The 14,612-nt window shown below is 27.0% G+C and overlaps 3 protein-coding genes across 3 annotated transcripts in view; 2 read left to right on the top strand and 1 right to left on the bottom strand.

The window, feature by feature from the left end:
• Nucleotides 1–667, top strand: part of LOC114931199 (uncharacterized) — a 1,121-nt gene extending 454 nt beyond the window's left edge. Inside the window, exons 2-4 of the mRNA XM_085485588.1 lie at nt 66–153; nt 260–404; nt 501–667. Coding sequence (XP_085341714.1) covers nt 66–153; nt 260–404; nt 501–641 — 374 coding nt within the window. The 3' untranslated portion in view covers nt 642–667. The remainder of the gene's footprint in view (nt 1–65; nt 154–259; nt 405–500) is intronic.
• The window catches only part of Rab5 (RAS oncogene family member Rab5), a 20,293-nt gene extending 7,676 nt beyond the window's left edge, over nt 1–12,617 (top strand). The window contains exon 6 of the mRNA XM_085485587.1: nt 11,562–12,617. The gene's annotated coding sequence lies outside the window, so the exon portion shown is untranslated. The remainder of the gene's footprint in view (nt 1–11,561) is intronic.
• Nucleotides 660–14,612, bottom strand: LOC114931189 (uncharacterized). The gene is made up of 43 exons (XM_029303162.2): nt 14,210–14,612; nt 13,856–14,038; nt 13,589–13,782; nt 13,484–13,499; nt 13,027–13,106; nt 12,559–12,727; nt 12,064–12,273; nt 11,766–11,906; nt 10,410–10,457; nt 10,299–10,340; nt 10,065–10,187; nt 9,809–9,955; nt 9,635–9,685; nt 9,400–9,537; nt 9,225–9,320; nt 8,926–9,057; nt 8,701–8,811; nt 8,362–8,457; nt 8,137–8,277; nt 7,719–7,751; nt 7,552–7,635; nt 7,295–7,387; nt 7,061–7,219; nt 6,878–6,970; nt 6,734–6,793; nt 6,485–6,574; nt 6,253–6,399; nt 5,853–5,948; nt 5,490–5,552; nt 5,316–5,411; nt 4,710–4,793; nt 4,462–4,605; nt 4,190–4,237; nt 3,978–4,107; nt 3,690–3,910; nt 2,932–3,180; nt 2,764–2,844; nt 2,550–2,687; nt 2,226–2,414; nt 1,991–2,137; nt 1,534–1,781; nt 1,254–1,410; nt 660–1,165 (listed from the first exon to the last, which is right to left on the bottom strand). Exons 1-43 carry the CDS (start codon nt 14,432–14,434, stop codon nt 959–961), a joined length of 5,400 nt encoding a protein of 1,799 aa, XP_029158995.2. The 5' UTR covers nt 14,435–14,612; the 3' UTR covers nt 660–958.

The raw sequence follows: 14,612 nt of genomic DNA, 5'->3' as shown, positions 1-14,612 counted from the left end.
AATGCATAACTTAAGAAATATACATTCTAATTAATTACATCTACTGTTTTTTTCATTATTTTCAGAAGAAAAAATTTTATGTGACGTATTATGCAAGGATAAAAACAAAGAGATACTTGTAAAACTTCTATGGCAAATTTTCAAATTTTTTAAGTATGAACACACGCAAAATATTTTATAGTATTTAATTTTTTCCTTTTTTACAATTGATATAATAGTTTTAAAGTGCAAAGGGATGATATTGTTTTTTATATTTTAGGGAAAAATTATTCACTGATAGACAAATTTCTATAGTTATAGAATTAATATTTTCAACTCATAATTTTTATCTCGCAAACTATTGGAACACAGCTGAAGAAACATATAAATATTTTTTCGAACGTCTTCTTTCATATATCATTATGGTAATTGTTTTATAATCGAATAATTTAATATTATATACATATTAATTTATATATTGTATATAATATATATTTATTCAGTATTCTCAACAATTTTAGAATCCATCAAACTGTACAGAAGTATTGACACCAAACCAAGCTGAACTAATACTTGAATTTTTTCACAAAATATATATGGAAAATATCATGTTATTACAGCTTGTTTATATGACTCATTACTGTACTGTTGTGCGGCAGTGATAAATAAATTCATACGTGTTACAAGACACTTCTATTTATTTTAAAAAAAGGATACATTTTATAATTACGATATATATATGTATATATATGTATGTGTATATATATATATATATATATATATATATAGAGAGAGAGAGAGAGAGAGAGAGAGAGAGAGAGAGAGAGAGAGAGAGAAACTTTCACGCAAAAAAAAGACAGCACAAATATAAATTACGTTATTAATTTTCACACACCATCACGACACACAATACGTCGATGTGTTTCTTTAGCATATTATTTCATCAGTCTTTATCACGTAGAAAATTTCTCTCTTCTCTTCATTTGCTTGCAGAAGAAGACTGATAACCGTAATCACGGTTCTCTTCCAATGAAGTATCGGATTCCGTCGCGTGATTAAAATTATCATTCCACCATTGATTACTTCTCTGCATCTCATTTATTAAATATTCCATTTTAGGAAACCACCAAGAGTCACCGCGTGTTGACATACATTGACTAGTTTTTATGGGTTCTGTGAAATATTTCTAAAACCAAGAGAAGATATATATAGAGTAATCAAAGAATTTTGTGATTTTTTTACTTTCAAAGATTATCTTTTCAATAAATACTAACCTTGTATAAATCTGTTTTTACACTTTGACGTGTTTTAATCGAGATGTCATTCATATGCGCCTTTTTACTCCTACTAGTTAATTGTCCGTGCGTTCGTTTCAGTTTCTGTGCCAATAAATTAATTCGTTTCAACTTCTTGATTTTACTTAATAGCGCTCTACAAAAATAATTTTTATTTAAATAAATAGATACATAATACAGAAAAAAATACTATTAATTTTGAGGATAAATAAAAAAAAATAAAAAAACATTTGAAATTATTATACATACATACACTTACTTTTTTTCAAATACAAGTTGCATCAAAAGTTGTTGCTTATTTTCCAAATTGTTTGTCAAAGTTTCATTGTATTTTTTTTGTTGTTCCATGCAATCACGGACGCATGAAATTATATATTGAGATTCCTTACAGAGTTCCGATCTGCTCATAGCTGCTTCAGTCAAATCAACCGACATGTATGTTAGAGATTGATCCTTTAAATGGCATTCTTTTTTCAATTCAAACAAAGATTTGCGCATGTCCTTTAACTAAAATAAAAATAAATGATATTAAATTATAATAATAAATATATGGGTATTTAAAAAATGTTATTCTCAAAAAATGGCTTTGTTGAAGTTTTTCAAAAATGGCATTTAATTCTACATGAAAAAGGCTAACATTTGACTCCTCACACGTTTATGTAAAATTCGACAAATTTTGACTTGAGCCATTATTACAGGCAGGAGCATTATTGTACCTCGGTTATATAAGTGGAATTATTTTGCTCAAGTGAAATTTTTTGTTGACCAAGATGATAATTTTCGTTCATGTATTCCTGCAACTGTTGAATCAAGTCGCGATTCACATTCTCAGCCTTCGTTAATTCATCCTTTTCCGTCTTGAGCTAAAATATTGTAAAAATGTGTTGAACACAAGAAATTTATTTCTATTTTATTTGTGAGATAAAATTATAAATATATATATACACATACATCTTGACGTATGACACTCAAATGATCAGTGTAACTTTTGCATTTATCTTGCGCTTGGCAAAGCTCAATATTTTTCGACGCAAGTTCTTTTTTGGTTTCTTCTAATTCTTTACTCAATTTGTCCATCAAGTCACGCAAACTGGCCGCTTCATTTTCTATTTTTTCGATTTTAGAACAATAATCTTTTTCCTAAAATGTAATACATACAATTTTAGTAATTATATAAATATATAGTAAAATATAAACTTTATATAAATTTGTAATATATATATGTGTATAATACAATAATGTGAAAATGCTATCTATTTCATAATAACATATTACCATATTTATTAATGATTCTTGCGAATCTGCTTCGCGTTTTTTTGATGACATTAACTGTTTTTGAGCTTCATTGAAATCTTCACTCAATCCCTGATAGTCATTTTCTGTCTGATGCAATTTTATACGTGTTTCTTTGAGCTAAAAAATTTAAAAAATAATCACATAAAAGTTTCGCCATTTTTGATAAATGCAAAATACTACTTTTATATATGACCTTTTTCTTTAATTGAAAGATATCATCTTGAGCTCGAGTTTCAGTAATATCGTTCTGCCTTTTTAATATAGAATTCTCATTCTGGAACAAAATGTGATTAATAGAGCAAATAGACGTAAATCACTCTTTGTATTCTATATATTTATTATATTGATTATTTATGTATACTTTAAGTAACTCGTAATCAGCTTGCAATTTAACCATATTATCCGATTTCTCCTGAAGTAGAACTTTCAAAGAATATATTCGATCACATATAGTATTCAACATCTCACGTTCCGATATATTTAATTCAGATAAATCTTCTTCCATCTCTTGATTCTTCGTGAGTAATCTCTTCCGAAGTACTTCAAGTTCATCAGATTGATTCTTAATGATCTCTTCATTATTAATGATTGTACCATTTAAAATGTCAATCTACAAAATTTTTAATAGAATTAGTAAACGATCTTGCAAAAACAAAACGTATTAATTACACTGTTCGACAAACAAAAAGGTTCAGAGAGTTTTAAAGCGTATTCTTGTAGATTTTTTCATGCTGATTATGAATCCAGCCGCGAAAATCGCGTAGATTACATGCGGATTCGTAATCAGCATGTAATCTACAAGAATACGCTTTGGAAATCTCCGAACTTGTTTGTCAACCAGTGTTATTAGATCAATTAGATATACTTATTAATTATGGATAACAAAAATAGATACGATCTTTTTTTAGTTTTTTTTTCATACTGGAATCTTACTAATATTTCCATCTCTACATTTAAATGAATTTTATTTAATTATAAGATTTAAATTGTTAAAAGGGATTTATTTTTACATTCTTGATGTTACTATAATATATTGTCATGCAATCAAATTTATTAAGAGGCTAAGATGATATAAAATAATTGAAAATACACAAGGACGAAAGATTTAAATATAGTTACCTCTTTTTCTCTTTCTTCTACCTTTGATAAAAGTTTTTCATAATCATTTTCCTTTTGTTTAGCATGCTCTATTTGTTTCATCAAATTGTCAATTTCTGATTTGCGACACTGTAAATCGGTCTTAAGCCGTTGATTTTCACATCTTAAATTGCATTCTGTATCTTTCACTTTTTGTAATTCAGCTAGTTGTTGTATTTGATTGGCATTTTCCACATCTTTATCTAAGATATTAATATATTTATTTTTGTATAAATTTTGTCTTAGATTTTATCTTACACAAGAAATTACCTGAATGTCCTTCCAGGTGCTGTGGCCTTTTACATACAATCCTATTCGAAAAATATTCCAGATCTTGAGTATCGCAATTTTTGTCTCTAGATGATTTAGAGTACGTCTTCATCCATATAAAATTATCCATCTGTGACAAAATATATTTCGAAATAAATATATTACGGTATAAAGATACAAATTTCATTATAAAACAGAAGTATAAACTGTACCTTCCATTTCAATTCCCGGAGATCCTTTACATGATCGTGTATTTGTTCCTGAAAAATTCAAATGATATTACTTCTGTAAAAAATAATTTTAATTCTTTGAATCACATCTCATATCTTTTTCTTATTTTTCGTTACAAACTATTATATTTCATATCATGAAAAATATGACACTTATTCAGTATGTGCATATTTCTTTATTGATAGTGTACAAGATTTTTTATTATTTTAATTATTCTCTATATAAATTATTGAAAGATATAAAGTCTCCGTACCTGCACTACACTTAAGATTGAAGAATACATTGTATGCAAAGTAGTAATAATTAAACATTTATCATACTCCAGACAATGAATTCTCTTGTGCAGACTGTCAATAGCATCTCGTTGCAAATCCAATAATAAGTCTTGATTAGTTGCCTTTATGAGTATATACAAATTGAATTAAAAATATTTGATAATGTATCGATTAAGCTAAAGAAATTTTTAGCCGATATAAATACATAATAATATATATTCTTTACCTCTGTAAAACATTCATTATATTGATGCTGCGTTTCATCAATGACCATCGTTAATTCACGAATAGTTTCATCTTTCTTGCAAAGCTGTAAAAACACGATGCATTTTTCTTTCATACAATTTCTTTTTTTTTAGATCTAAAAACAGAAGACACTTACGTGGTTTGTGTTATTTGTTAATTGCACAGTATAACAGCTTTATAACTGAATTATCCAGGAAATACTTGTTAATCTAGATAGCTTGTATATAAACACACACACACACATAATTTCTTGATATTTTTAAAAATAGAATATTTAAATGTGACCGGCATATATCACAAAGCTTCAAACATTTTAATTAAACAAGCAATATATCATGCTTATATTACATTCGCATTGTTACGATGACATAAAAACACATTAAAAACAAAGAGAAAAATAATCCATCATCTTTAGAGAGATCATACTTTTAATAATCATCAATCATTATTTACAATTGTAATAAATACATTTTAGCGCAAAAGCTAAATAGCAATTTCAACTATTCATAATTTTACACGTTTAAACATCATGCACGTTTCTGTGATTAAAGGCCGAAGACGATATCGCAGATCTCAGCTCACTCACATCGCTCATCGTTTTATGACCCATTTGATCCAAATTTCTTTTAGCTTCAACAACGGCATTTTGTAAATGCCCGATAGTTTGAATCTGGAGTTCATTCTATGAAACATAACATATAATGTTAGGAAACGCAAATCTTATTGGCGTTAAATAAACGATAAAAAAAAAACAACAAACCTGCTTCAGCAATTCGTTCTTCTCTTTCTCATATTGCGTGATAGTAAGACTTTGCTTATCAATCTATAAAAAGATTTATTTTGTACATTATAATATTTTGTCAATACATACCTTCAAACTTCATTCTTGACAAGTAGATAAATTTTGTATTTCTAATATTGTACATTAACACATGTCGTCTATTAATACGTAATGTGTATAAAAATATATCATACAGAAAAAATGTAAATAATCATATTGTGAGTAATAATTTTAAACTTTCAATTTAAAAAACAATATTATATGACGTTTTTAAAAAATTATTATCATATAATATAAGATCGCTTATCAATTGAAATATACACTATTGACTTCTCAGTTTACCTTGTCTTGCAGTTTCTGATGCAAATCTTTTACTTCTGTTTGACTTATTGTTAAGGAATCTCGTTGTATTCGTATGACTTCTTCCATATTTTGTAGCTAAAATAATTTTGATAATTAAATTTACATTTAATTGTGTGTAATATAATTATAATAAATATAGATCTATCTATGCAGAAACAGATTCAAAAGTAAAAAAATTATATGTCGCATTTTTTCCAAATTGAAAAGATAGAACACTCAATTTGATATTTATAATGATTATAAAAAATATTAAAATTTAAAATAGATAGTGTATATTACTTATATAATAAATATGCATTGTTTAAATATACTGTATTGTAATGCATGTATTATTCTAAAGAGAATGAAACTTAATAAGAAACATACACACATAACTTACCAGTTTCTCTTTGGAATATATAGCACTTTTCAATTTGCTTAACTCGTGGGAACAAACGTCCAATTTTTCTTTACATTTCCCCAACGAGTCTGTCAATGACACAACAGATCTTGCCGAAACAGAAGAGAGAGATGATTCTTCGCGTATCTGTAAACCGATTTTTATAATAACTTTTTTTAAACATATTTTGTATTTGAGCTTGATGTAATATATAAAATAAAAAGATACAAACCGACTTTTTAAATTCACTTTCAAGCTCTTGGACTGCTAGTTTTGCAGATTGCACCTCATCTTGCACAGTTTTAAACATGTCAGATATATTCTGTATTAAAAAATTATATTACATAATTTTATTAAGAAATATTATAAGCAATTTTTATATTATAGTATAAAGTTTATATACTGTATACATTTAATACATAACTGCAGCAATTATAAATTAAATAATATTTATTAAATTTATAATAGTTATGATAATTACTTCATGTTTAGATGGATAGTCACAGCGTAAGAGTGTTGCTTCTGTGCCACAATCCATGTGCTTTGTAATAAGATTGAATTTTTATAAAACAAGAAGAAAATATAGAAATATATACGTGCATATATAATTAAAGAATTTACTTACAAAAGTATTTGAGATTTCTGTAGATTTCTTAATATTTGTTACGTTATTTAAACTTTTTCGAAGATCATTCTCTATTTCTTTTTGCATTTTGATCTAGAAATTGATTATGATGTTAAATGATTAATGTTGATAAGTGATTTTAAATTTATAAAAAATTGTTTAAATTTTCTAACTAATACTTACAATATTTTCTAACTCTATTATCTTCTTTTTTAATTCAATACTATCTTTGCTGTGACATTGTCTGTAATTTTCTGTCTTTGTTCGTACAGTGCTCAATTCTTTTTCCATGGATTGAATACCATTCTTTAAAAAACTATTTGCTTCTTGTTTACATTTTATCTGTCACAGAATAATATTAAATAGCTCAAGCTAAAAAACAGCTTTTTCTCGTAAATAAATAAGCTACAAGTTTACCTCATGTTGCAACACTCTAATTTGATCTTCTAGATCAGTTATATGATTTTTCCACTTATTTAATTTTTCATCATATTTTATCTGACATGATTGCTAGAACATATACATATATTTAATGTATAGAACATCAATTATATATATATATATATATATATATATATATATATATATATATATATAATTAAGCAGTTAAGCTCTAATTAAACTCTAATTAAGCTCTAATATAAATGAATTAAAGAACTTATACACTTGTATACCTGGACCATATTGAGCTTTAGATCGTCATATTCCTTTCTTAATTTATGTAACTCTTCTTTCGTTTTTATGATGTCATTCACCTCCTATAAGACAATATATATATTTATATATAATTATAAAGTAAAAAGATTACATTTATTTACAGTAATTACACTTGCTTTAATACCTGAGTGTCAAAGGTATAGTAAAGAAATTGTTCCTGAAAAAACAATATTTGAATTTATTGAAATTGATATTAATTATAAATTTAATATATATTTCTTTATACTAAATAAAAAAAATCATTTATTTATTTTTATTATATAATAAACTATTTTCTCTTGATAAAAAATTATTTCTTATTTAATATAAATAAAAACGGAAGAAAGAGAAGAAGTAAATATATTAATTAAAAAATAATAATTTGCAATGTAAAAATAATTTGATTTATAACTGAGATTTAAAATAAATTTAATTCGAGAAAAATTAAATTTGAAAAAGAAAATCTGTCTTTGACAAAGAAAAACATTCATAAAATAAAAAAACGAACCTTTTGATCAATCAAATATATAAATATTAATAAATGTATCTAATATATAAATAACCTTTTCTTCCTGCTTTGTGGAAAGAAAAGTTTCCAATACATCTTGCATTTTTGTATGTGCATAGTCAACCTCTTCTTCGAGTTTAGCCAATCTACATTCCCTTTCACAGAATGTCGTTTTTGCAATTTCGTTGTTTAAGAGCTGCATACATAATTGTATGTGTAATTAGAAGAATATAACATTTTTCATCATCAATTTTTCTTACATTTCTCTTAGAATACTCACCACTTCACCAGTTTTTCTCTGTAAATCTTTTAGAGAACTATCTATAGTACTTAGCTGGCTTTTTAATCCCTTTAGTATTGACGTTGTACAACCACCCTAAAAGATTTGTTACATTCAAAAGAGAATTATAATAAATATCAGAGTACATAAAACGTCAAAATCTCCTCTATATTACAACTATATATTAATAAGACTATTTCATTCAACATTAATTCTTTCAAACAATTGCGTTTATAATAAAAATATAATTTAGATATTCAAATTTTAATGGAAATAATTTAATATATATATGTGTATATATATATATATGTCTAATGATGGATTTCTTTTCAAACTAACCTGAGTTTGAAATAATTGCATATTAATGAGAATCTGCTCAACCTCTTCCATTACAACAGTCAATAAATCATTACTAACGCATGCTTCTGTGTATCCGGATTCATGATATTCCTAAAAAATTTATTTGAAATAATGCACAACAATTCAAATTTAAATTTTATATATAACAAAATAAAATTGATGAAAAATCTATTGTAATAATTATTTAAAGCAAATGTTCCGAACCTGTATATTCGTCTGCATACCGTTAATACAACGGGATAACTCTGATTGAACCTGATTAATTTCATTTTTTATATCTTTCAGTTTAAGCTTGCCGTTCGCAATTCTTTCATTGTGTCTCAATCTCTCTTCCTCCTAATAATAAAAATACATTTTTCGATTATATACAAAAATAACATATATAACGAAACTTTAAAATCAATTTATACTTCATTGGAAATATAACTACTATATTTTAATTATATCTATTGTATATTTTGATTATATATATATATTCATATATATAAATTTATATTCATTACTTGTAATTCTAATCTATCAACAGCTTCTATTAATCCTTCTCGCGTTCTTGTTAAGGAAGTTTGTGCGCTAGTAACCATCTTGCTTAATTCTTCATACTAAAAACATATTAAATTAACATTAATTGCTAAATCACAAATATTTATGTACTTTTATTGTATTAATACATAAACGTACGTTTTGATGTCGTGAATTAAATGTGGAAATAACAGTATTTATCTCTTCACGAATATCTTCTGTTGCTGCTTGAGCTTCTACAGTACATACTCTGAATTCTTCCATCAACTTGAATTGTCGTGCATTATTTATATTTGACTGAAAAATTAATATATAATTATTTTATAGTATAACATATGCATATATACAAAATACAATATGATAAAAAGAAATATTGAAACATATATAATTTTACCTTAATATCTTTAGAATCACTACATACACAATGATTATCTTCTTTCTTTATCTACAGAAAGACATAATGTGATTAAAATAAAAATAACAGTATAATTATTTTTATGAAATAATCAAAGAATAAAATAATTTCTTTTTTATTAGAATAAAATGTATCATATATACATATACATACCATACAATCAAAGAGGGTGATTTCTTTTTCTCTTTCTGAGTACATTCTGGTAATAATTTCAATACAATTGACCAACTTGTCCGACATGCCACTTGCAAAAAATTTGCTTTTGTTCATACAATTGTTAGATATAATACAATCATTCACCTGAGAAAAATATATTCTTTAAAGTTAAAGGAAAATGGAAAATAATTATAAATATAAGCTTTCTTAATAAATAAGTAAAAATATTTTTAAAAATATCTTATTTTTTTACCTCGTTATCTTCAACAGTTAATTTTTCTACAAATTTCCCTAGTTCAAACTTTAAATCCAACAAAATTTCACATTCTTTTTGCACATGTGCCTTTGTACCATTCAAAAATGATATAAATTCATCCTGAAATAGAATTAAAAATAATAATATATAAATTTTTATTTATACACAGATAAAGATATTCTTTTTTAAATATACATGCAAAAAGTGATACACAACACTATTTAGACAAACCTTCTTAGAATGTGAAATATCTATTGCAGACAAAGAACATTTCTGAAAACGAAACAATATTGTCATTTCAAAATTATGTTATCTATGACGATTACATTTGATTTTACTCACTTCTGGAAAACTATTTGTATCGATACGGACTTTCCGAGAAGTCGCATCCTGAAATTACAAAAATATGAATAAGCATTAGCAAAACTCTCGAACATATAAATATATATTGTATTATTTACGCCTATTGCAATAAAAGTTAAGAAACATAAAATTTACTCATAAATTGTTAAATATGTATAAATAATAGTACAAAAAATTCGTAGTAAAAACTACATTTCAGTTTCTGTCAATTGCATATAATAAATATATTAAGTAATTCATGAGAGTAATTGCATTGTTTCTCAACTTTTATTTTGTCTAGTAACTCTTAAGAATAAAAATGTATCTGTTATAAATGTTATAATTTTTTTAAAGAGTGATGGCAAAAAACTTGTTTTATTTTATAGAGTCGTACTTTGGGACCTAAAATTTCAAACTTTTTTTATGCCAAATAGTATTATATGATAAGGTTCCGGAGATATGAAGAAGTGAAAGTGATAGTTTCTCATACAACCTAACTAGAAATCATCACTTCCACCCCCTTGTACTTCCGGAACCGTGACTATGCTCATCTTGAAATTTTATTGGGATTAATGTCTTATCATATAGTACTATTTACCATGAAAAAAGTTTGAAATTCGAAGTCCCAAAAATGGGCGAAATTTGCCATCACTCTTTGTTAATTTTATAAGTGAGGCAATCATGTTGATATATATTTTTTCTTTTTACAAATAAAGTTGTAAAAAAGAAATTTAGTTTTTTAGATTAATTCTAAAAAATTCTCATCAGAGAATGTCAATATTCGTCAAAAGATAAAAATTTTTAAGACAAAAATACAAAATTTATTAAAATCATATTAAGGATGTCTTAATTTAGTAATTTACATTTAAAATCCAATTTAGTTTACTTCGGGATATTATTAATCTTATCTGGAAAATGCAATATGGCCGAACAAACATAAGTATTCGTCGTGGTTTTATCTTGCCAATTACTGTCTTTACAAGGAGGTGATAATTTTCTAGCAGTCTGTAAAATTTTTCTGTCAATATTCTTCAAATATTTGCATCGAGCAGCTTGAGTATCTATGCGGTGTCGAGAATAGTTCTGTAGATTAAGCAATCTATTTTGTAACTTTGTATTGATTATTGATACGTGTTGTCTCTCATTTGACAGGTCTTTAGAATCATGCAGAAATGATACATCGTTCTTTCGTTGCGCGGTTATATGTTTTGATACTGGAAATTGCTCGGAGGATTCGTGGGAACTCATCTTAGTGATAGCAGTGGTACGATCGTGAGTAAAAGTAGAAAAACCTTTCTACAAATACGTAAAAAAAATGTGAGTTTACATTTAAAATTTTATGGATTTATATTGTACCTCTAAAGTCGTTTCCTTCAGTTCTTTACGCATCTCTTTGATTAATTCATCCTTCAAAAGATTCCCTATATTCGCGTGATAATTTTGTTTCTCCAATGCAGTGATTTCCGCCGTCAGTGTATCCCGTGTTTCCACAGCTTCCTGAAATCAATAAGAATACACATTATAATTAGATAAGTTTAAAATAATTAAAAATTCTATTTTATAAATAATATTAAAAATTAAAAAAAAATCTAATAAAACATAATATATTAATAACATAAATTATAAAATATATATTTTAATATAAAAAATCTACTTTTTCGAGGCGAGCCACTTTGTCCTCCAGTTGCTGTATTCTTTTAGATTTTTCTTCTAGTTGTATTTGCAGATTAGATGTATCCATATTGTTTTCATAAGTGTACACCATAAGCTTGGCCTCAACATCCTGGAGTTGTCTGCGTAAGTTTCTGTTTTCCGAATCTTTTACATCTAATACACTTTCCAGAATGTCAGGTGTTAAGCTAATCTGAACAGCAATATAAATTTAAAATAAGAGTCTCTTGCTCCCAAAATATTGGTAAACGTAAATTATCTTGCTTGCAAAATGTAAAATTCAGAATATATTAAATAGATAACAAAAATGATTATTTTTAACTCTGTAATAGTTGTTCCTTTCTTTTCCTACAATTGTACTATTACAACATGATTGCCTCCATATTAAATTCTATAAAATAACTCAATACTTAGAATATTGAAAGAGATTCAGAATGAGTTTCTATCTGTATATAAGAAATATAAAAAGTATACTTACATCATCATTTATCATTGGATGACTAATAACTTCATTTGCTTGTTTAGCATGTTCCTTGAGCTTCTCGCAAAAACACTGAAGTCTAGAAACATATTTATTTATAGTTTCATCTTTCACTGATAATTCTGTCATGAGCTCTGCTACTTTTCCTTCTAATTCTAATTGAGATCTGAAAAGAAAATATTCTTTTATCTCGAGTTCAAGAATATATAGCATATACGAGAATTTATAATAGAGAATGCAAAAATATAAAGCTATATTTCTTCTTGTATAAATAATTAAAAATGTCAAACATAATCTCTAAACATACATATTTAGAATGAAAACAAAGTATTGATATTAGTTTGCTATCTGATAAAAAAAACAAATAAAAATAAATGACAATTACATTCCAAAGAGTTAGATAATAATATTTCCTAATGACAAATATTTTTTAACATAATATTAAGAATTTCATACATATCTTACCTGATCATTTTTTTCTCATTTTCTTGAAGTTGTTCTACTTGTAAATTCAAGGATTTTATATGTTCAGTGTCTATCAGTTCCTAATTTAAAGATATATTATTAAATATCATATAGAGAAAGATTATTATACTTAATAATATTATATTAAAATATTATGTAATATACTAGATAAATTATATATTGTATGTAAATAAAATTTCTTGAAAATATAGTACTCTATTAAGTGAAACAACTGGCAATTTATTGAATACAGATATATGTGTATATGAAATAATTGAATTTAATATAAAGAGTGTAGGGAGGGCCAAAGAAAAGCTTTTAGCTTGCACGTTAAATGTATAGCACCAATATTGTATCACATGCTTTTGCACAGATAATTTGCTTTTTGAAATTTACCAGCATGCTCTATATCTAAAATAAATCTGAGCTTTTTGGCTGCATTTACACACATATTTACCTGACTGCAAATACAGCTGTAATGGTAAAACAATGTTGTATTAGTAAATTCTTTGTAAAAGTATGAAATAATCATTTGACTGACCAAATGCATTAAAGGACTTACTCTGGAATTGGAATATCCTCAGGTTGAATCTCGAGGAATGTAATACCGTCAAGATTCCAAACATTTTGCTGACGTGCACGATGAATTACTTCTAACAATCCTCTAATGTCATTTTGTAGATATTCTATTTTCTGTTGCAAATATTCCTCATCCTTCTCCAATTGATTGACACGATTTGAAAGTGTATTTAAAGCCTACCGAGAAAATACATAGTTATACATATTTATCAAAAATAACAAAATTAAATTCTTTCTCTGTCTCTTTTACCTTTTCGGAGTGACTCGATCTTGCTAAATTATCTACAACTATTTGAGACGATTGTTTTAGCTTCTCTTCTAATAACTTAACTCTATTACACGCAGCCTGCTCCAAATCTTCAACGGTATGCACTAGCATCGTATTTTGCTCTCCCAAATCCTTAATCCAATCGCTCATTATCTGCAGTTTTATCTGCAAAAAAAAGAACACAAAATTATTTCAAATTACGAACGAGGTCAAGGAGTCTCCAAGGAGCTGCAGCAGTTATCGAGGCGCTTGAAACTTGACATGTCGTACAAAAGACGCGAAGAGAGAATCGAATGAAACGTCATGCAAGGCAATTCCATAAGAAATGCTGCTTACGGAGACTCGATCAGACTCGCCGCCGGTTTCCCTTTCGATCTTCTCGATGCGGCCTTCGTACAATTTACGAAACTCGTCGAGGATGCGCAGACCCTCGGTTTCGCCGCACGGTTCCCCGGTGCCCTCGTCGATCGCCTGGCAACTCTGATCGCGTTTAACCAACGGGATCGCGACGTCGTCTCCGTCCGTGGAGGAACTCGACAAACCGGCACCGATTGAGTGCATCACGAAGTGTCAGTCAATGACGTCACTTGATGAATTATTATGTAATATGTATGTTGACGGATTTTTTTAAAAGGCCTCCCTACACCCCCAGTTTCGAGGAGCGATTCAAGTAAATGTCAACATACCATGTATCTCGCCATCTTTGCGATTGTTGTAAACGTCACTGGACCCCCAAGTC

Source organism: Nylanderia fulva, unplaced genomic scaffold, assembly GCF_048542155.1.
Source record: "Nylanderia fulva isolate GAGA-0341 unplaced genomic scaffold, ASM4854215v1 Scaffold38, whole genome shotgun sequence".
NCBI classification, from domain to species: domain Eukaryota; kingdom Metazoa; phylum Arthropoda; class Insecta; order Hymenoptera; family Formicidae; genus Nylanderia; species Nylanderia fulva.
This window is presented reverse-complemented; position numbering and strand designations above follow the sequence as displayed.

Bases quoted from the DNA above. Each gene is read 5' to 3' on its own strand.
- LOC114931189 (XM_029303162.2), bottom strand. From the start codon at position 14,434: ATGCACTCAATCGGTGCCGGTTTGTCGAGTTCCTCCACGGACGGAGAC. The intron at 9,956-10,064 runs GTAAAAAAATAA...TATTTTTCTCAG, and splicing joins TAACTGTTGAAGATAACGAG to GTGAATGATTGTATTATATC. The intron at 2,138-2,225 runs GTATGTGTATAT...ACAATATTTTAG, and splicing joins TGAGTGTCATACGTCAAGAT to CTCAAGACGGAAAAGGATGA.